Here is a 21,747-nt window from a genome sequence, read left to right as displayed (position 1 = left end):
GTTTAGTTCAAAAATGTTTCAACAAAAAATAAATAAATAGAACAAAAAATAGCATCTCTGGGTTCTTTGGTTCAGACTTCATAAAAGACAAAGCTGTAGGGCTGTATAAGAAGTTTTTGTCTTTTTCCCTTCATCTGCCCTGTTTGGATCTGTGATATTCCTATATACCTAAAATTTAGCATTTATAGTTTGATGGTTCTTCAGCAGTATTGGAAAGCAGAGCTTCTACAGTTCATTGATTCCTCTGTTGGCTGTCTAAGCCATTTTACTGGAAAAGTTGTTGGATGCTGAGGGAAACAGATGTAGGCATTGCTCAGAACATCATTTCTTTAAGCTCACTGTAAAAGAGAATACATAGCCAGCTTCAACCTGAGCTAAAACAATGTGGAAAATCAGCTGTGGATTTCATCTAAGTGCTTTGGGGCAGTTAGACTATCAAGCAAAGAATACTTTTGCATATATTTTAGTATCTGAATATGATTAGTGTGTGATGGTAAGATCAGTTCTACTGCCCAGACCCCCACAGCATACACTTCAGATTTTGAAGGTGTACATCTTTAACAGTAGTATTTTATTTTCTTCTGTCTAATGAACTGAGTGGTCTTACAGGTTTAAGTTGAAAAACTGTAGCAGAACACATGAAACTAATTCCTCATGATAAAGAATAGTGTAGACTCAACTGTGTGCACCAGCATAGCTAATAAACTCTGTGGATATTTTATACCCTATATGGTAATGACATACGATGTTTTGTGACAATTCTGTACTGTTCCCAAATATTATTCTATTTCTTGTACATAATTTTTAGTTAGTCTGATTTTCTATTTTATTCAAAAGCATTTCAGAAACAGAGCCATGTGAAAAAACACCAGAGCAAACATACTAGAAAAAATACCCTGGATTATGGACTGTGTTGATGTATAATTGCTATATTTGCTGTTTTAAACAAAAAAAGAGTGGGAAATGTGGTCTTGTATTTATTTCCTCTGAAGAACTCCTCCTGCACCTTTAATTCAGGCCTAAAAAACTCTACTAAGGATTTTTAACTGTAGCATTTTCATTTCCATAGGCATGTAGTCAGTTGTGGAAGAGAGAGGCTGGGATACAGCTTTCTTTTATTTCCTTCTCGTCAAGATTTTGCATATCACAGGCACCAGATGTTTTCCTTTGCAGCTTTACCATGTTCTACATTTCAGTGTGGCATTAGACAGAAACTGAAATGGGAAGTTGTGAGAGGGAAGGGTGATGAAAGAAGCAGTTAGCGTTGGCATGAAATTGAACTTCTTACGGAGATTAAATATAAATTAATCTATCATTTACTCAGCATTAGGTTGGAAACCATTTTATATTTTAACAGCACAAAGTCATATTACACCACCAAAATTTCTGCCAAATACCACATTTATAGATGATGTTTTGGATGTAATTTTTTCTAATACTCATTTTAGTTATATGCTGATTAGGTCAATGTTTATGATTATGTTACATGGACCCATATCACATGGAAGACAACTGTTTTTATGTATTTGAATACTTGATTGAGAAAGACAAAGGGCATCACTCTAAAAGTCTTGAAGAAACTTAACGATTCCTAAACCTCTGTGATAAAGTACTCATGATCTGTGCTATACTCCCAGGTCTATTGAGGTAGGTCTCATGTAGGCAGGTTTCCTCTGATCATTGTGTAATGTACTATTTATTCTTTAATTTGGGGATTTGACAGGTAATTCATACTTGTCTTTAAAAATATTGTCTATTAGGTTGACGTAGACTCTTTAAAAAGCAGTGATTTTCATTTAAATTAGTTGTGCCCAATTTTATTTTTTCTAGGCAAGTTCTAGTTACTATTTTACTGATAATAGATCAGCTTTTCCATTACGTACCATACTTATAAACTTCTAATGAAGTGTCATCTAAGAATTTTTAATTACATGGTAACAATTATTGATTATAAATTCATTTTCATTTTCAGTATAAATAAGTAGTGAAAAAAACTCAGTGACAGGACAAAGCAATCAGCCATGGGAGTAAATATAACATGACCTAGTTTCTTTAGCATAATAATATCAGTGCAAGAAAAGTATTCTGCAATTTTGGTTTTGTTTTTTTCCACTGAAAATTGTGATGTGGAAGGAACAGAGACATTTTCAGTGATCTTTTGGGAATTAAATAATATTCTCTTCATTTGCCAGAATAGGATTAGTGAGTAAAGCTCATTAGGAATTTGCACGTGACCTTATTTTTATGTAGATAAAAGGAAGCAAATTCCTCAAAGTCAGAGAAAGTCAGGAAAATACTATTTCAGAATCCAAGCAGGTAGAAAGCAAGGATGTTTTTTCAGTGCCTGCCAGGCAAAATTATCTTGCCTTCTTTCTTAAAAGGATGTATGCTAAGTATCAGAATCAGAAAAACTTTGGGTAACTTAATAACATCCACAGTAGAAGATAATTAAACACTGAAGCAATTAATAAATTTATTTATTTATTTATTGCTGGAATACAGCCTTAACAGAAGCAAATCTGGAAGTTGCTCAGAAAGCTATTTGTTGATAATAGTTTTTAGAAAGAAAGAAGTCTCATTATTTAAAAAGGTAGAAATGTAATGTTCTTGTTATGTGCAAAGCTATCTGTAAAGGCATCATTTATTCTTCATGGCATATTTATGACCTGACCTTCTACTCCATCTCACTTTATTCCTCAGAAAAGATGTATTTATAGTCCAGGTTTTCAAACCAGAATTTCACGACATACACTAGTCATCACCTTCACCTTCTGCTTCCTTTGAAATTAATGCTGCTTAGAGCACCCATTAAAATTGTCCTGAACTCACCGAGTGTGTAAGGATTGTTGGATAATCTCTCTCTGTTACAATATATATTTTCTTCATAGTGCTTAAAACATGTATTGGGTATTTGTGAGCAAGTGGTAAAAAAGAAAAAATCCTGAAGGCCTGAATAACTGCTTTATTTTTGTATAATCTGCCTGTATTAAAGCTTTCTTCATACGCTGTCTTGAAAACAAGATGAAGTTGTATTGTTTACATCTGATAGTAGGAATACTTGTATCTGTTGAAGAATCAGTCTTGTGTTATAGTCACAAGTTAATTTGTAGAGAGAAAGAAGTGATTGCAGTCATTAACACTAATGCATATGTGTGTGCAATTCTTAGACATATGAAGGACCAGAACAAGAAGGTTGCCAATCTGAAGCACAATCAGCAAATGGAGAAAAAGAAGAATGCACAGTTGTTGGAAGAAGTTCGTAGGCGAGAGGACAATATGACTGACAATGCTCAACATTTACAAGTGAGTTTGTTTTTCAGTTGGGTTTTAAAACCATCAGAGTACACACTGTATGTCTTCCAGGATGTGTAATGAATGTCTTCCCACAAAGAGCTGATGGATCTCTCCTTTCCTACTCGGGATGCTCTACTGACTACAGTTGCATCTGTGACATTTTTATTACTTAATGGTGAGGAGAAAAAACAATAGGATTTGAAGCCCTCATAAGGATTGTATTTTGCTCATTTAGAAGCAAGTAAGTCATTATGGCCTCTTTTGAGAAGAGTCAGAAAGCAGAAGGATAATTATCCTTTCTGGATTCTATTTCTGTGCTTTTCACAGCATTATATCTACAAGCCATAGTGAGGTAATATAATCTGGTTAAGAATTTCAGCATGTCTTGAGTATCACATAATAGTGTACTGTGATTTTGTTCTATTTATATTTTTTCTTCTTGCTCAGACATTGACATCTAGGTGATTATCTCTGTAAAACAGAAACCAGTTTTTCAAGTGCATTCAATTGTATAACGAATTCCACCAGATTTTCCAGTGTGGAGATTGAATGCAACATTTGAGAACCATAAGCCCCTTCCTGTTCTGTGTTTCTTCTAGATGTAGCTCTCAAGTTTAAATTCCACTGTCTGGAAGTGAAATTCTATATCAGCTGGGATACCATCATCTGGTTGCATACTCAGATCATTTAAGGAGTGTGATTTGATCTTAAGGCTCTATGTGCATATGTAGTGGGTTCAAAGGGTGAGCATAGATTGCCTAACAGGGTAATTAATGGTAAATTTAGAATCCTTACCAAAGATCACTTTTATCTTATGTACTTAGATGTAGCATAGAGGAGTACTTGGGACAGCTATAACTGTCTCATCTGACAGATCTCTCACAGTCATTACTGCACAGCTCCTACATCAGCACTTTATTTACAGTCAGAAAAGAAAAAGGTTTTCCTATATCTCTTTTTTTATTTAAGATAGGTTTTGAAACTTATTCCAGGAGAATTTTTACAGTTTGTAAGTTTTTAAGTTCAGGCATTGAGATTTGAAAAATAATTAGCTGATCTGGTTAAATGATACATTATGGTCTAGGGCATTGGTATTGAAGACCATAGACCACGTTTGATACTTGACTTCTAAAATATTCTTCAAGATCTGACCATGAAAACTGTGAAGTACAGATTTCTGTCAGCATCATCAATGTCTCCATCCCCAGTGTTCCTAGGCAAGTCTAATTTACAGTGCAAATTGGCTTTGATCTGGTTAATGTAATGGGTTTCTGGAAAATTTCCAGTAGATGAAATTTGACCCTCACATGCTTCATATGGTACTGTATTTGTCATGTGTTCCTATATGCAAAATGGAGAGATTAGCCCAACACCTGTCTTCAGGCCTTTGGTGGTGAAACTGTATGTCAGATTCAAGTTCAGGAAATGATACATTACTTATGCATCTGTATAGTGCTATGTGTAGTTTATCACCTTGGTCCTTGCATACTGATTGCATTCCACTGCACTAGATATAGTAATGAAACCGTATGAAGTATTTGGTCTGATAATATGACATATCAAACAAAATTCACTGTTGAGCAGCTACTTAAAATTAACATCCCTCAGTAAAGTAAATGAATTTGATTTTCAATATAATACTGAAAAGATAAAGCTCTATCAGAGCAGTGTGATCACTAGAGAACAGAAGTCATTCCTTGCGCCTTTGATGGAACTGCTATACTAGAAGCTTTCAGGTCGTGTGATGAGACTGGATTTACCAAATGGAAGCAGCATGGCTGAACAGCCTGGATTTAGAAAGAGAAAACCTTGTCTGGTGCATAGCTCTTCTGTGCTTTTCATTTGCTATGAAGCATTTATATACTAAGAACAGTTAATGAAAACTAGTTGAGTAAAAACTGTTACTTCTCTGTTATTATTCCTAAAAATATTAATATTTAAATATTGTGTACTTCAGCATGCTACTTTCAGTAATGTATGTATGTATGTGTTGGTGTTGTGGCCCATCCTATGCTTGCTGAGCTGTTGGGAAAGTGAAAAAGAGAGGATCCCAGCTGTTTATGCCTATTAGTAGGTGCTTTGCATTCCCTACTCTTCCTTCAGTAGCTACACGAACTGGTTGTCTGTGTGGCTGGCATGCTGGTACAGCTAACCCTGCTGTCTCTGGCATAGTCAAAATACGGAATCTGTTGCTCTCTTCAGTTTGTTGCCATAATTAGTTGTATTTTCTGTGTCTAAAATGCTTCCTCATTTCTTTGGCTTATTTATTGCCATGCCATTTGGGTCATTTCTTAATATTGACCATTGTGTTCTCGCAGGGCTGGATGTGTTCTCTCATTGCGGTTTGCTTTTTTAGTGACTTAGACTGGCTGTCACTTCATGTATCACAGAGGAAGCAAATCCACCTAAATGAAAATGGCTTATTTGCCTTTACAGATTGAGTCATATAGTACCTGGAGATATGCAGTTGCAAACAGAAGTTTGACTCTACTATGTGTTCAAGTAAATACCTAAGAAAACAAAGTGAATGGACAGGGATGGAGAAAAGCAGCTGAACTGTGTATTTGGCAGCTTCTTCCTTCCACAGCAATTTAAGATACAGAGTTGTGGTGGTCTAGGAGGTACAGGAGACAGATACCATTTCACTGCTTCAGGGGCTCCTCTCCAAAATGGGCTTCATAGTGTGTATCCTTGTATGATTGTTTAGTTCATAAGATTAAGGAAGATGGCATAGTGGTAGCTTTTGGGGCTTTCTTTAATGTTCTTCTGATATGAAGGCATTGTTATTCTCTGTGGAAGTTCCTTAGGGTTTGCTTTTGGAAACTAATCACAGAATTAATTCTTCCAATAAAATCTCATTATACTACATCGAATGGAAACATATCCCTGCCTCACATGTCGGGAGCTTGAGGTTTCTTTTTGATTGGTTTCTATGGCTTGCTCTTTCAGGGTGATTTTGATTTGAGGCTTTTGTACGTGTTCACATAAAACTGTTTCATGTATTTGGCATAAGATAGTTGTTTACTGCTGTAGTATTTAGCCACAAATGCTTGGGTGCAGGAACGGAACACACCTGCAGGTGTGAGTATGCAAGCCTGAGTGTGCAGCTACATTTGTGAGTGTTCTAGATTTGAACTTATTTAGGCATGTGGTCAAAAGGACACATGTCATGCAGTATGTAACAGGCAAATTTATTCTCTTTCCTACCAACCCAAGGATACAATACTTTCCTCAAGAAGCAAAACAAAAACTGAAGCTCTTCTCATGATGTGAACATACACAGAATTCAAATTGGGATGTAAGAGTTGACTAGATGAATAATCTGACAGAGTAGAATATTTGTTCAGTCTTGATATTAAATTTCTGTTTATAAATAATATATCGAGTTACTAAAAAGTTGTAACTGTAGTGATCTAAGTATTTAAGTGAGGCAGTATTTGTGGGGAGACATGAGATACATGGAAACAAGTTCCTGAGAGTACGTATGCATTTGCTAATTAAAAATAAAATTAATTAGTATTTCAATAAATATTGAAATCAGAATTTAGTAAAACAGAGTGATCTGACCAACTTTTCTTGTTACTGTTTATAATACCTTCTACTATATTTAGTAGAAGCATCCAATATTTATAGGCATCTGTAACACATAGTGCTTATGTCTATAGTGTACTTGTTACATTTATGAATGATGTATTGAGCTGTTAAGGTAAAGTATATCCTAAAAATTCTCTGCCCTGATGTAATGATTATATTTGTTGGCTAGCTGTGATAAGCTCAGCAGAGAATTCAAGAGCAATTACACTAGTCAAATTACATTCACTCCAGCCAAGTCTCAAGTGCTGGAAAAGATGTAGTATGAAAACTAGTATAACTGTCTATGGGCTGTTCAGGGCAAACTGAAGCAATCAGTTGAAGTGCCATCCATTTTGTGCAGTTCAAGCAGGGGCTGAAGCTCTTTCCGTTGAGCTGCCCATTTGTTTTCTGATAGGTTTGAAGTCTGTAGGTTCTTTGGAGCTTCAATAGTATGAAATAGTTCCTGGGGCTTGTAGCATTGTGTATATTTGTGACACTTTTCACTATCTTTTCAGATAAAAGCCTCTCAAAACTGCCTCACATCCTACCATCAGGGCTTACAGGTCAAGTTTGGGTCTCTGGTGCCCCATCTCAGAGCACTCCAGGGCTGCTGCTGGATGGAGAGGGCCCTGGGATGCCCGGGGAGGGAATTCACTTTGGTCTCCCTGAGCTATCAGCTGTAATTGTGAGTGATGCTTCAGGTGTGGTTTTGGGGGGGTTATTTGGATCTCTGTAAAATTGGAAACATCAGGGAGCCAGGGTTCAGATTCATTCTTGGGAATGAAGAATAGTTGTGAGGTTTTCTGCTTTTTTCCTTCCACAAATCAAGGGCAGAGCTGTGCAAATCTTGCCAGACATGATGGTAATATATTACATAAAGCATCACAGCAGGAGAGCTGGCCCTTGAACACTTTATCATGCAATTTGTTGAGAATAGTGTATCTAACATGACTTCATTTTTTTCTTCCTTTTTTTCAGCTGTCTTATAAAGATAAGCCTTTGTGAGAAATGCTGAGCTAAGAGTTAGACAGGTTATAAAGTTGTACATGATTCCTCAAATCTCTTTGCAGGGTATTGAAATGATATGGGATGTTTATTTCCTGAGATGCATTTTACTTGATTCTTGTATGGAACATGTTTGTTCCAGTAACACTGTTACCTCCACAGAACTGAGTAGGAAAACATTTGCATGACATTGAAAACTTGAGTGGGTTTGGTTTTGATCCTGATTTTCAAACCTGCTGTATCACAACAAAGTCCTTTCTTTAGAGTAAAAAAAAGAACATGTATGTAGTAATATTCCCATATGGCTCATCACATAGCCTCAAAGCAAATCAAAGGTACACTTTTGTCCTATTATAGCTTTCATAAATGTAAATTACAGATTTAATAGGTGAATCAAACCTTATGGAATCACATCTGTACTAAGTCCAGAAACACTTCTCTGTGGAAACTTTATGCAAAATGTCCAGTGCTTACTTGTCACAAGAGACACGCAGGGATGAGCCTTAAAACAAAGTTAAAAGGTTTAGTACCCTAATCTGCTCTGACCTACACAGCTGCTGGGTGTTTCCACCTTTTCCTCTGTTTTATGTGCTGGAAAAGTTTTGGACTCTCCTAATGTTTTAAGTGCTTGAGTTTGTCACAGTTCTCTTCTAGGTGGCTTGGATTTTCTTTGGGTGGAAGTCTAGATGATGAAAAGAGATATTTTACTAAACAGTTTTTGAGTGAGACAATGTGTAGTTCTCATTGATATATATAATATATATATATATATATGCCTATTATATATAGGCAGCTTGATCAGTACTCTAAGCCTGTGAAACAAATTGTGTACAACGCATCTATTTTCCAGGTGTAAGTATGTCTCTTTTTAAGCAGAGTCCAACATGTTGGCCTTGGCTTGCCACTGGACATACTGAGGCAAGGCAAGAATTCTAGCTTCTCAGTTGTTTTGTACTGACTGAAAGTTTCCTCTTAGGTAATGAATAAACCATGACTGGGAGAAAGTCCTATGAAAAGAGATAGAAAAACTGGGGAGTTAATATTACTGCTGTCTGATTCTTGCCATGTGAATATCTGTAATGCCTTACTCCCTAAAAGTAGCTCTTCACAGCTAGTCATCACGAATCCTGAAAATTGGATTTGTTTCTTTATTTTTCACTCTGTGTTTCAGCATATAATTTTAATCTCCATAATAGTTTCAGAAATACAAAATACACTGAAGACATCACCCATTGCCATATGTTATTTCTGTGTCTCTTAAAAGAAAAGCATTGCCTAAACAAGGGGTATACCTGAAATGAGTTAACTATATTTCTATTAATGCAGTGTATTTTCTACTGCATTGTCTCAAAAGCTTTGAAACTATAATATTAATAAAAAGAGGAAGCTAGGGAATGAGCTGAAGTCTTGCAAATAAAACTGAACAGAGCAGTGTAATCAGTTCAGATACAGAGGAAACAATGGTGACTGTTACGCAGACAGGCGTTAGTGTATGTAGCTGACATAAGGCAGGAGAGAATTCATTGAATAAACACACAGCTTTGTATTTATTAGTGCTGAAATGCGTATGCAGTGAGAAAACGCAACCTTTTATGAAGTTAAAATCATGAGTTATTGTATTAAAACTGAATTCTATTTTAAGCATGCATCTGAAGGTGACCCTATACCTCTCTATATGGGAAGGCTTTAATGCTGAGTGTTTAGGAGATGTTTTTATGTTTCTGTCTTTAGAAAGCTGGTCATTTTGCAGGGAAAGTTGGAGATAAGATTGGACTTTGACTTTTACAGCATTCCCTTCTGATTTCTACAGTGTGTGGTGAAACATACATTGTGGTCTAGCTCTGATAAGGAGAATTGCTCCTTTCTCATTCAGTTGTGGGCAAAGAATAAGGGGAAGTAGGTGACCACTCTTGATTTTCCTTTCTTAATATTACGAGCAATGAAAATACACAAAGGCAGCGTTATGGAGATGAACTTTTGGGAATGTGTTCAGAGGCAAGAGGAAGGATAAGATTCAGCCTGCAGTGCATCTTAGCCTCTTGTTAAGGTTTCTGTTATTGGGTACTGGTATTTTGAAACAAAAGTTGAGCTTCTTGCAAGCCTATGTAAGAGTCAGCTGCAAGAAGTCTTTCACTCTTTGTGATTAAGAATCACAGGGATTCGGAACTAGCTCAGTGACAAATTCAGAAGATGGGCTAAGCTACACCAACAATGAAGTTCTCTTTTTAAGGACGTGTTTGTGGAAACTACAGAAGATAAACTTATCTTTGTTATGATTGTAGTGTAAACTACAGTATTTTTCTACAGTTAAAGCAGAAGCTTAATGATGCACCTGACATTTAAGATTGAAGACTGTAATTGTCTTGTGCTGTGGATACCCTATTTATGACTGTAGCCCATGCAAAGATATTTTCAACAACCTTATTTCCAGTGTTTCATGCAAAATGGTAATTTTTATGACTAGGTACATTTGTTAAAGCTGTCGCAAATACTTTTTAACAAGTGAATTGATTCCAAGTGCAGTTGAGCGACTTTTGAGTTCTTTCTGGCTAAGTTCTCTATTTATAGTGTACTACGTTAATGAACTAACATACAAAGAAATGGAAAAGTCAGTATTTTATGCTAGTTTTCTATAACACATCTACAGAATGCTCTTAATTCAGTTTGTTCTTGTTCAAACATATGTTTTTGTATGCTTCTGTTTTAAACTGTAGGTTCCTTGGGACTGTAAAGTTTCATCTTTGAGTGCTTAAACTGAAGTTTAGTCAGTTTGTAAGATAATTAGTATTCATGTACATATCAAATAGGTTTACCCTTACAAAGCAAGAGTTATATACCAGTAAATGGAGGGGACGTAGCACAGTAGATTAAGACTGTGTGTGCATTAGTGATATGTTCATAGGCACTTTATTTTTTCTCTGCTTCTCTAATTATAGCTGGATTTTGCCAAGGTAGAGTGTAGCTAGTAACTCCAACCTCAAAAATGTCTAGTCTTCAGCAAAATGTATAGCTTATTCTGAATTTCCCACAGCTCAGGGAACATTTTTTTCTCCTGTGATTCTCTAGGAAAAAGGCAGGAACAACATTTATTTAAAGCTGTCATTTTCATGTGGCTGATCATAGGTTTTTAATAGATATTTTTAAAAAGTAGGACTTAACAAACATCTTTGGGTGGAGAATCAGCCAGTGGGTAATAGAAGAATATAAGTGGTGACATTGCCTTGCATTGCATTAAGAAATGATTGCCAGATTAGAAGTGCATGCAAAAACCAGACTGATAAATTCAAACAGGCATTAGACTGTTGAAGACACAGCTAGTGTATGTATCTTCAGATTTCTCACATAATATAAATATAAATTCAGATTGTAAACATGGATGGATGTTTAGGAATTTTCCTTGCTTGGCCTGTGGAAGTTCCATAAGTCGTGGATAAAATCCATATGTGTTGCTGAAACGTGTGTTGAATCTCAGCCAGTAGTTTAAGATTATGTTGAAGAAAGTATTTCTAAAAGGTTTCAGATGAAGAGAAGTATCTGAGAGTCTGCAGAGGGCAGGAAGTTGATTGGTAGGTCTGAGGATCCATACCCAAAATGGGTTTTTTCTTTGGGGATTTATTTGACATTTGTTTTCATTGTGCAGTGTAATCCCCAGAAGCCAAAACTACTTCTGTTATAAAATGTCACTATGGATAATCTGTGAAAATCTCACTTTACATCAGTTTCTAATAGACTCAGTCTCTTAAATCCTTTTTTCTTTGTCATAATTAGGATGTTGACAAGCAGTGACTCAGTGTTCTGTGCTGTGTTGGTCTAACCATCTATTGTATAAGAAAAGGTTAGCCAGTAAAAAATTATCAGTACAACTGTTGTATGTAGTTGTCATGTCCTTTCTTTTGTCTGGAGAATTGTTGCATGAGTATGTATAACCTAACATGAATTTTATTCTTAGAACTATCCAAATTTATTGCTTTTGGATTTTTAACCAAGTGCACAGTATTACAGAACGTTATATATGATTAATAATTCAACCTTTATACTATTATAAGTACTTCTAGAGCATCCCATATCAGAAAATCTGAATACTGAGTTTCTCATCTTTCTCAGTTTCTACAGTGAAGTCAAATACGTAATGTTTTCCCATGCTAAGTAATAATAACTCACTGACCTCAGTTACACAAGAGTAAGACCTGGACTTATTGATTGCAAACAAACTTAAATTTGAGTGCTCTATTGTAATTATTTAGAAATTAGTGAACTGCCTTATTGACAAGTATGTATAGAATAAATCAGTTATTTCTATTAAATGCCTTTATTAGTCAAAAAGGGCATATATGTCAAGGCACTGGAAGGAATAAAAAGATTCTTTTGGAAAAAATGAAACTGCAACAATAGGAAACGAGAAAAATTTAATGTGATACACCTTTTTTTTCCCCCTTTCTCTCAATATTTATGTAATAACTCACACATGTGGGACTCCTGTAGTCTCCAGGGGGCAATCACATTCAACATGCATCAAAAGAAATAGTTCAGTTAAACAAACTCTCCCTACCCAGCAATAATTACCACAGGTTTACACTGAGATATAGTTCCAAAAGGTTAGGCAGTAGGGCATCTGCAAATCAAGTCATATGTCAACTCTACATCAATAACCTCATTATAATAGATGTTAGTATTTCAGCACATGACTGTCCAATATAGCATTCCACATATAGTTAATTTTTAACTTTTACATTGACTTATAGCTCGTCTAATATTTTACTAACTTATGTATTTAAACACTTTATATTACATAAATTATAATCGATGACAAAACCAATGATTTAGATTGAAATTCTGCAAAGTGAAATTGCAATAAAATGTCTGACCCTATTTGTGTAGCTGTCTTCAGTGTAAGATAAATATGGGAGGTTTAACCTAGTAATATAAAAGCAGTATAATGGATATTTGTATTGGCGTAGATTTTCCAATTTAGGCATTTTTAAAAGGGTTTTATGTTTGTGATTTTTTTTTTAGTTTTGAGTTTTCACAGATAAAAGCTGTTTTCCTATATGTAAACTATCAAAAAAGTAATAATGTTCTAAAAATATGACTGTGTACCTATGTTCATACTCAACCTATGAATGGCTAAGTTCTATGCAAAGTGTATCTCCACAGAATTTGTTGCATTTGTAGCTTATCCATGGACTGTAATGCTTTGTTCAGAGCTCGAGAGCCTTTATGAAAATATAAAAGGGTTTTCAAAACCCACCTTGTGGTCTTCATCAAGCTCATATTTCGAGCAAGTTCCTCAATTTGCTCTTGTTGTATTTACCTGTTTGTAACCAGTGCTACCTGTTGCTGTTTGTCACTTTTCGTAGATCATTCTGAATAGTATGCAAGCCTGTTACTAATATATCTGGTCAGTTATGAAAGTTCTGCTTGATGTAAGCATAAGTAGAATTGGTTTTCTTGATTTCTAATAAATTGGGTTTATACCACTTCTTATTACAAGTATCCTATAGTAGCCTTATACATTTTACTTGGAGACTACGTTGTGCTACAGACTGGAAAGAGAAGGAAGGTATGAAGGTGCTTCTTTACATAATCATGTCTATCTCCTAACTTGGAAAGTTTTCTTCAAATTCTTTATTGTAAATGTATCTTTGCTGTGAGGAGCTTTCATGAGACAGATTTCATTAGAAGACTTCGGGACCAAATTCAACTTATACTTTTCCAATCCCTTTTTTGAATTGTTAGGGTTTAGTTGGGCAGAATTTAGCCAGCAAAATTAGTGATAGTAGAATAGATAAGTCAGGGGGAAATTTTAGTACATCTCAAAGTATTTTAAAGAATATAACAAATACATTGAAAGAAACTGAGGCAAGAAATTAAGGAACAAAGCTTACATGCAAGGTGTCCCAGGTGACTGATGGCACCATTAAGGAGCATAGACTTAGTTTTTGTCTGTCCTGTATTCCATTTACTGGTCTGAACTGTTAAGAATTTGAAATGGAGTGTTACTCATGGTACTTACAATGTTTCCTGATGAATTGGTACTGATTGAGGTACTTAGTGCAGGTGAATTTGATACAGCTTTTGGCTCAGTGAGCAGTTGGAAGATTGGTCTTTGGGATGTGAAAGATGAGGAAGACCACATACCCTGTTAACCTGGTAGTTTTACTGGTCTGTTACTTTGTGAATGGTCTCTAGTAGTTGCATATGAAGAAAAAGACGAGTACTGCCATTTGTGGTTTAGATAGCTTTTACAATGGATTCAAGGTTTTTGCAACACTGGAGTGCAACATACTGAATTTTACAGAAGGCTGTTTTTTCAAGTTACAGCAAGGTCCTTACTGCCTTAACAAGCAGCTATCTACCATAGAGGACTGTATGTAGATCCTCTACTGATGTTTGTGGTTTTCCATTTCTCTTTTTTCCTCTAGAAACAGTCTTTTGAGCTTTCTACATGAAAAAAATCTGCATTTCTTTCTGTAGAAGTACCTTGGATAAAGCCTGATAGGTTATGGAAACTCATGCAGTCCCAATTGTTTTACTAAACGAATGTATGAATACAATCAGAGTTTATTTCTGCCACACCTTTCATAATTGTCAATAAAGCAAAATGAACTTAAAATACAGGTTTGATGCAGGTGAACTACAAAAGTGTTAACTTTGAATATTAAACACCAAAACTAGTCACAGAATGCAGATTATTTTTCCATATTGCCTTCTCAAAAGCACATCTTGAGTTATTATTTGTATTTTTCTATATATTTTAGTGCTATGAATTAGAAATGCTTTTACAAGTGCATTTGTTCTTTAGTGGGGTGGAGTTTTCTTAAGCAGTATTATCCAGCATGAGCCAGTCATGTTTCTTTTCACAGTTGCATATTGGCATAACGAAAGAAGCATTTTACACCTACTCTTTAGCTGTCACATACCTTTGTCATATTGAGAACTGCCATCATTTATCCATCTAGAAGCTATGACAAAGATAAAAGCCAGGTGTGTGTGATCCCCCCTCTTTTTCTTTTTAACTTCAAAGGGATATTACAACAATGTGAACAGTGTGTCACATGAATGCTGTAGTCCCTTCATTTTGAAGGAAGAATTTTGTGCATGTGGGGTGAATTCCTGGCTCAAGTAAAGCTAATGGGAAATTTGCCACTGCCTTGTCAGACAAAGGTTTCTCACATAAAGAGAAAAATAATTAAGAAAACCCTGTACAGACAAAAAATAAACTTAAAAGGTCATTGAGAAAGCAGATCTCGAGTGCAAATGGAAACAGTCCATTGTCATTCATCATTTCCATCGGATCTGTTGATGTGAGTTATAATTTGTGAGAAAGCCCTTCCGCAGTCAGCTGTGAGGTTTGTCAAGATTGGCTTTTCTGTCTGGGTGTTCTTTCATAAGAACATTTGGCTGCCAAATCATAGCAAATATCATTACTTCACTTAATGCAGACATTAGAAAAGACTGCTAGAAGGCTGCTGTCTGGTTCTCAGGCTTTCAGAGCAGGTCTCAGTCCTTTATGCATGATGGCTTTGTTCACCTTTATCTTACGAAACTGATAAACACTAAAATAATTAGTGCTTTAAGTAGGATAACTGGTATCATAAACTCCCCTTGTGTATCTTTTCTCTAAACGTGAAATAGGCATATCAGAAGAATACTAGAAAGTTAGCATATAAACCGTTGCCTAATAGTGTCCTACCTAGAAAATTTTGCTATGAATATGTTCATGGAATACCTGTATGAAGATATCTTAAATCCATTGTAGTAGGTTATGACTTTTTAACTACTTAGCTGTGTAACAAGCTAACTTCTCTATTGTTTGTTCTTTAAGGTGGCTCTATTCCAATTTTCAATTGCAAATTACATTTTTTCCTTACCTAATTAAATGTGCCCTTATTAAAGTAAAACACATTGAATTGCCTAGTAGGCAGTCAGGTAAAATAATACATCTCAAATCCTGAAGATGTTTCTTAAAAGCTGAAAGGGCAAATTTCATACAATTGTTGTCCTGGATAATTTCATGTATGTTGATTTCCCTGTTCATTTTGCTGTGATGCTTTGGAAAACCTGGTCATAAAATACATGTGAAGATACTTAAAGCATGTTTGTTTCTGCAGTTTCCCAGCACAGAATTGTCCTGCAGTAGCTCGCTTCTCTTCTCCTGTTGTCTGGGTTTTTCTTCAATTTCTTTTTTCCCCTCAAATTTATTGTTCCCAAGACTAGTTTTTGAGTGAAAACCAGCTGGTTAGATGTTTCATATAGTGGTTGAAAGTCAGTAAATCACTCAGAATGTAACTATTGCATTTGTGCTTTAAAGGAATAGCTTAATCAACAATAAATTCAGTGAGCTAGTAACAAAGGACTTATTGAATTTTATTTTTATCAGAATTTTAGGATGCCCCAAAATAGTTCAGTATTTTCATGAAAATTTTAGCACAAATATGTATTCAAAAAGGAAAAAAGAACTTTTCCACTGCCTTTTTAATGTCATAAATGAGCAAAATCTGAGTCGAAATAGGTCAATAATAGGAATATGTGAGCTTATCCAAACTAGTATGAATCCTGAATGCCACAAGTTTCTTTATTCTTAAGAAATTATGTAGACTACTTGGATACATGCAGGAATTACAAACTGTGGGGAAAAAAAGTGGGGTTTTCTGTCTGTGTGTGTGTTCTGGAAAGAATCTCTCTTTGGTAGAATGGATATTTGAAATATGAAGAAATGGAAGTCTGCATAAGAGAACATGAATTTTCTGGGCCTTTTGCTCTCAGTCACATTCAGTAGCCATGTTCTGTCTTGTATTTTTTTTTATGCAATCTGAAAATGTTGTCCAGTATTCAGAATATATACATCTAAAATTTGACCCAATTTTGATTTGTATTCTGACTTGAGGTTCTGTTTATTCCTCTGCACTTTTATAGTCATGTAGCTTTTTTAACTTCATTAATACCTGCACAAAGTCTTACCTTTTTTGTCCGTATCTTTTAAATGATCCAAATATCTTTATGTATGTTGGCAGTATCGTGGTTTCATTTTTGTCTTGCTTCTCCGTGTTGAATCCCTGCAGAATTTTGTTTAGATGCATGCTTAACAATCAATACATTCTCATTCTCCATAAAGAAATATTCTTGACAGATGCCCCATTCGGAGAACCTTGCAAGTTCTCTTTTTTCCTTGGTGTAAATGAAGTTTCACAACTCATGAGGTAAAGCTGGAAAGCAAGCAAAATGCAGCTTACATTGACAAATGTGTTACAGCTGTGCTGACACAACCACTAATAGTAATTGCTGATAGTGTACTCTCTGTTGTTGTATAGTACTTTCAGACAAATAAAGAACTATTAGCCTATGCTAAATTGGGTTTAAACCTGGTTTAAAAAACTGGGGACCAAGAATGTAACTGCAAACCCCAAGCAATACACTGTATCTGTTAAAAAACTGAAGGGGTATAAACTGCACAAAAATAAGGAATGTAGTAAAAGAAATTAAAGAGGACAGTCAAAGGGGTAAAAGCTTTACAGGCATCATGAAGACTATTTAAAGAAAATGATAAATTATATTGGCTCAGAGGACATGGATATCACCTATCAAAAATGGCTTTAGGAAGACCAAACAGTAACCAGCGTAGTTAAACAGCAGGACAAAGGAAGCTGTCAAAAGCTAACAACAACCAAACAAAACAATACCCATGAAATTTGTCCAGGTGAGAAAATGAGAATCATAAAACCTGGCAAATAAAATGTGAAAAACCCCACAAATAGGCAGCCCATGAAATGCATGAAGCACAATAAAGGGGAAATCATGAAATGCATTCAAACTAGTCATTTTCCTATGTGTCAGAAGGCAGAAGTTTGCCAGAGAATCTGAAGAGCCAAAGATAATCAAGACATATAAAGAGTGCTTTCAGAAAATACAGTCATGAGGTCAGAAAATGAAAGAAATGTCTTTCTCCTGTGTTCACAGAAGAGGAACTTGGGTAGTTTCTGCTTCTGGAACATCCTTTTATGGGCAAAGTATTGGAAGCTTGATCTCAGAGTGGGGTGGCAGAAGAGAAGATTAGACAACAGTTACCAAAACTAACAATGCCTTCATGACAGGATCAGTGGATCAGAGGATAATTCGGGTTGAAACCATGACAGGACCTCAAAGTGGGACCATCAAGTTCAACCTCTTGTTCAAAGCAGGGTAAACTTGTGGTCAAGCCAAGTCACTGTCAGATCCAAGTAGTTTTCATTTTAAATTTCTTGGAAATTAGAGGTAGAAGATGTGATTTGTAAGTCTGGTGTATAACTTGCTTAAAATGTCCCTTTTACCAGAAGACTGGAAGGTGGATAACATGACATCTGTTTCTAAAAAGGGTTTTGGGTAAGTTTTGGAAAACTACCTCTATATGTGACATCTGTATTGGACAAATCAAGAGAAATCGTGTAGAGAAAAGTAGAACTACTGGGCATGTGCCTAAACATAGTATGTTACTAAAGAGCAAAGTACTTGTCATAAAATTAAGCCAATCCTCATGAGTTCACAAGTCATTTTTACAAAAGTCTTATAACAATTTGTCTTGTGACTGTTTTTACAAGGTCTGGAAAAGAGAGTGAATAGTTAAATGGAATTCAGCATCATCCACTTCAAGGCCAAGGATTGTTTTTTGGTTATGCCTCCCTGTAAACTCATAGGAAACTGGATAGTGTTTAAAAACAAACCCCATAAGAGTTGTTTAAAAAAAGAAATAAAAGTCAACTGTCATAGAGTAAGAAAGCCATTATGCCATTAAGATATGAAGCTATGAAATCATGTTACTAAATGCAGTACTGATGGCAAAAAGCTTAAATGTTACAGGCAAGAGTTTAGTGAGAAAGCTTATGCAGAACAGAATAGAACATTTTGGCAAACTTTGCCTGATTTATGATGGTAGGAGGAACTCTGTGGGTTTGCATGGTTTTGACCCTAAACCTGCAAAAGTATGTTGGAATTGGCAATGTTTCACTTGGAATTCTTGGCTTCCTTGAAGCCCAGAAGTCAAAGCAACAGTTGGGATATGAGTGAAAGCCAAAGAAAAGGTTTGGATGAACCGTACATACCATAACAGCCAAGTTTCACACAACCCTAATTATCATAATGGTTTTCCCCTTTCTTTATTTCTTTACTCTTTTCCAGAGCTGCTTTTCTATTTCTGAATCTTGGTGGATAAGAATCTCTATAGCCAGTTTAAGTCTTTTAACTGTATGTTAATAAGGGAATGAAAAATGATAGCTCAAAGATTTTGTTTCTCATTTTTGTATTACAGCAAAATTTGAACAAAAAGGTTGTAACTACCATCTGAAATTAGGTGTTGTATTTATATCCATTCTGGAAAGGCATTGTTTCTTTGCTGGAAGTGATGATGTTAGATACTTGGGCTTCCTTGTGTGCTTCAGAATATGAAGTTACATAATTAAGATATCCAAAACAGTTTAGGAAAGGGATATAGTTCAGCTTCTTCTGACCACTTATTAACAAGCATCTCTTAAATTCTGGCAATGTAAATACCACTTTCATGAAGACAGCCATGCCTGTACAGTAAATGGGGCATGTTCTGCATCTCATTTGAGTCTTGTGAAACTATGGGATATGATATGTTCAAGCTGCTGGTCTGTGAAAGCATCTCAAATCCATAGCCTTTGTATGCACATCAGACACTATACATATGGTAAATGATAAACATACCATATGGGATTTGGGAAGTTAAGACTATCAAATTCCTCTCCCATTATTTTTTCTTACATTGTATGGTCAAATCAAAAACATATTATTTACATTATTAGGGGGATATGTTTGTGGCCCCATTTATAAGGTTATAAAACTGATCATGCCTTAAGCTTTCCTTTGGCCTAAAGATTTTCCTGGTTACACTCAGGTTGTCATTTAAAAAAAACATAAATAAAATGGTGTGCGTGAAGTTTGCAGAAGTTCGGCCAATTTTGAGTTACAGAGTTCTGAGAACTTCATGTGTAACCTCAGCCAAATATTGCAGCTCAAACCAGCTGAATTTAGGGTTCATTTTGAAAACTCAGTTTTCCAGAATTTTATTGTATGTACTGTGAAGATGTTATCTGGAAAGAATAGTTGCAGTCCTGACAGTCTTGTGACTACTATTTGGTTTCAGGATAGTTCTACTTTTTATGTTACCTATGTGGACTGGAATAACTTAATATCAGCCAAACTGACAAGTGTTTATCTAAACATTATAAATTTAGTATGTTGTTTTTCACTTTAACATGACAAAATACTTTTAATCTTACCCCAAAATTGGAATTAGTTATGCTAATGAGGAAATGTGAATTTGCATTAAGTTCATAATTCATCTTTGAACACTACTATTGAGCAACCATTTACCTGACAACCATTTATTCTGACAGTTTAGCCCAGTAAATAGACATTTCTTCAGAGAGGGGGCTCTCTGAAAACTGTATAGGAAAGAAGAGTCAGACATTAATACTGTAGTCTAGGGTGAAGGGGGATAAAAGTTTCTGAAGAGAGATGGAATACTAAAAATACATTGCATCTGTATGACATGCCAGGCTATTAACATACAGGCTTCTCAAAGGAATTATTTCTAACTTAGAGAAATATCTACTATAGACAATGTAAAGTCTGTTTCCCTGTGAAAGCACTAGTTAGGGCACCAGTACAAATCTGTAGCTTTTGATAGTGGGATTAATTCTGTGCAGTGTACTTTGCTAAGAAAGTTAGCAGTTGAGTAGAAGAATAGAGAATGAGAGCAAGCATCAAGACTTTCAGCTCATACATCATGAACTGATCTCATCAGTTGAGATGGGAAATGTAGTAAGCTCTCTTTTTCTCATTGTACTTATTAGTTAAAGGTACAATCTTATGTTAGAAAGGATATAAATATGCACATTTGTCTCTAAGGTGTGTGAGACAGTATTTCAGAGTTGACTGGATTTCTTAATCTTGCAACGTGTGGACCCACGCTTTTATGTATGGAACCACAGGAATTAGTGCCTGGGGAAATCGAAAGTAGGCATGTAGAAGATGGGCTTTTGGGATTGCTTATCAAATAGGAAATGACTTTGTGTCAAGGGTTCTGTGGGGGAATCTGCTTTGACATGCTCATATGTCTGATTGACATATAAGGCAATCTCAAAATTTTAACTGTTTTGTTTTGGGTTTTTTTTTCCCCTTTTCCAGCCAGGGATTCAGATTACCCAGCTCTATCTCTACTGTAAAGCCTTGTTACCAGTTTTGTAATGAAACCCTATCATGGGAATTTTATTTGACCTATCCAATAGACATGGGGTTCAAGAGAACTCATCTCACATGCAGCCAAAATGTGGCTTACAATAAAAAGGATAAGCAGGTGTAAGTCTTTTTTAAACACAGTTCAAACAAAGAAACATGGAACTAAGCATCTCCTGCATTAATTTGGACTTGAGGTTTAACTGAGCTAAGTCTGATCTCATTAAAATTTTCCCATTAAAATGAAGTCTCACTGATTTAATTGGCTTTTCAGTTATGCAGAGCAGAAATGATACTATTTTTTAATATCTAGAAAACATCTTTACAGGAAAAAGTATCTGGTAACAGCAGTTAACTGACAGATCTAGAAGGAATGGTAGGCTTAATGCAACATTTGGGTGGAATCTGCACTAATGGAATTGTGGAGAATTTTTTATAGTATTTATAAAAGGTAGAATTAATGTTTTAATGAAATTTAGAGGAACAGTGGTTCTCAGGATGACCCCAAGACAGGGGAAGTTGGATATACGTTCTTTACTGTGAGCGTGGTGAAAACAACTCCATAATGTAAATCACTGGTTGCTTGTAAAGGCTGAGAATAAACTCTAGATGTCAAGGCCCATAATCCATCCAGCTGGTGTC

At 35.5% G+C, this 21,747-nt stretch overlaps 1 protein-coding gene across 1 annotated transcript in view; it reads left to right on the top strand.

Annotated features, from left to right (window-relative positions):
* ERC2 (ELKS/RAB6-interacting/CAST family member 2) overlaps positions 1–21,747 on the top strand; it is a 339,531-nt gene that overhangs the window by 196,039 nt on the left and 121,745 nt on the right. The window contains exon 13 of the mRNA XM_031046076.2: positions 3,168–3,303. Within this exon, the coding sequence (XP_030901936.2) occupies positions 3,168–3,303 (136 nt within the window). The remainder of the gene's footprint in view (positions 1–3,167; positions 3,304–21,747) is intronic.

This window comes from Melopsittacus undulatus, chromosome 9 (genome assembly GCF_012275295.1).
Source record: "Melopsittacus undulatus isolate bMelUnd1 chromosome 9, bMelUnd1.mat.Z, whole genome shotgun sequence".
Taxonomy (NCBI): Eukaryota; Metazoa; Chordata; class Aves; order Psittaciformes; family Psittaculidae; genus Melopsittacus; species Melopsittacus undulatus.
This window is presented reverse-complemented; position numbering and strand designations above follow the sequence as displayed.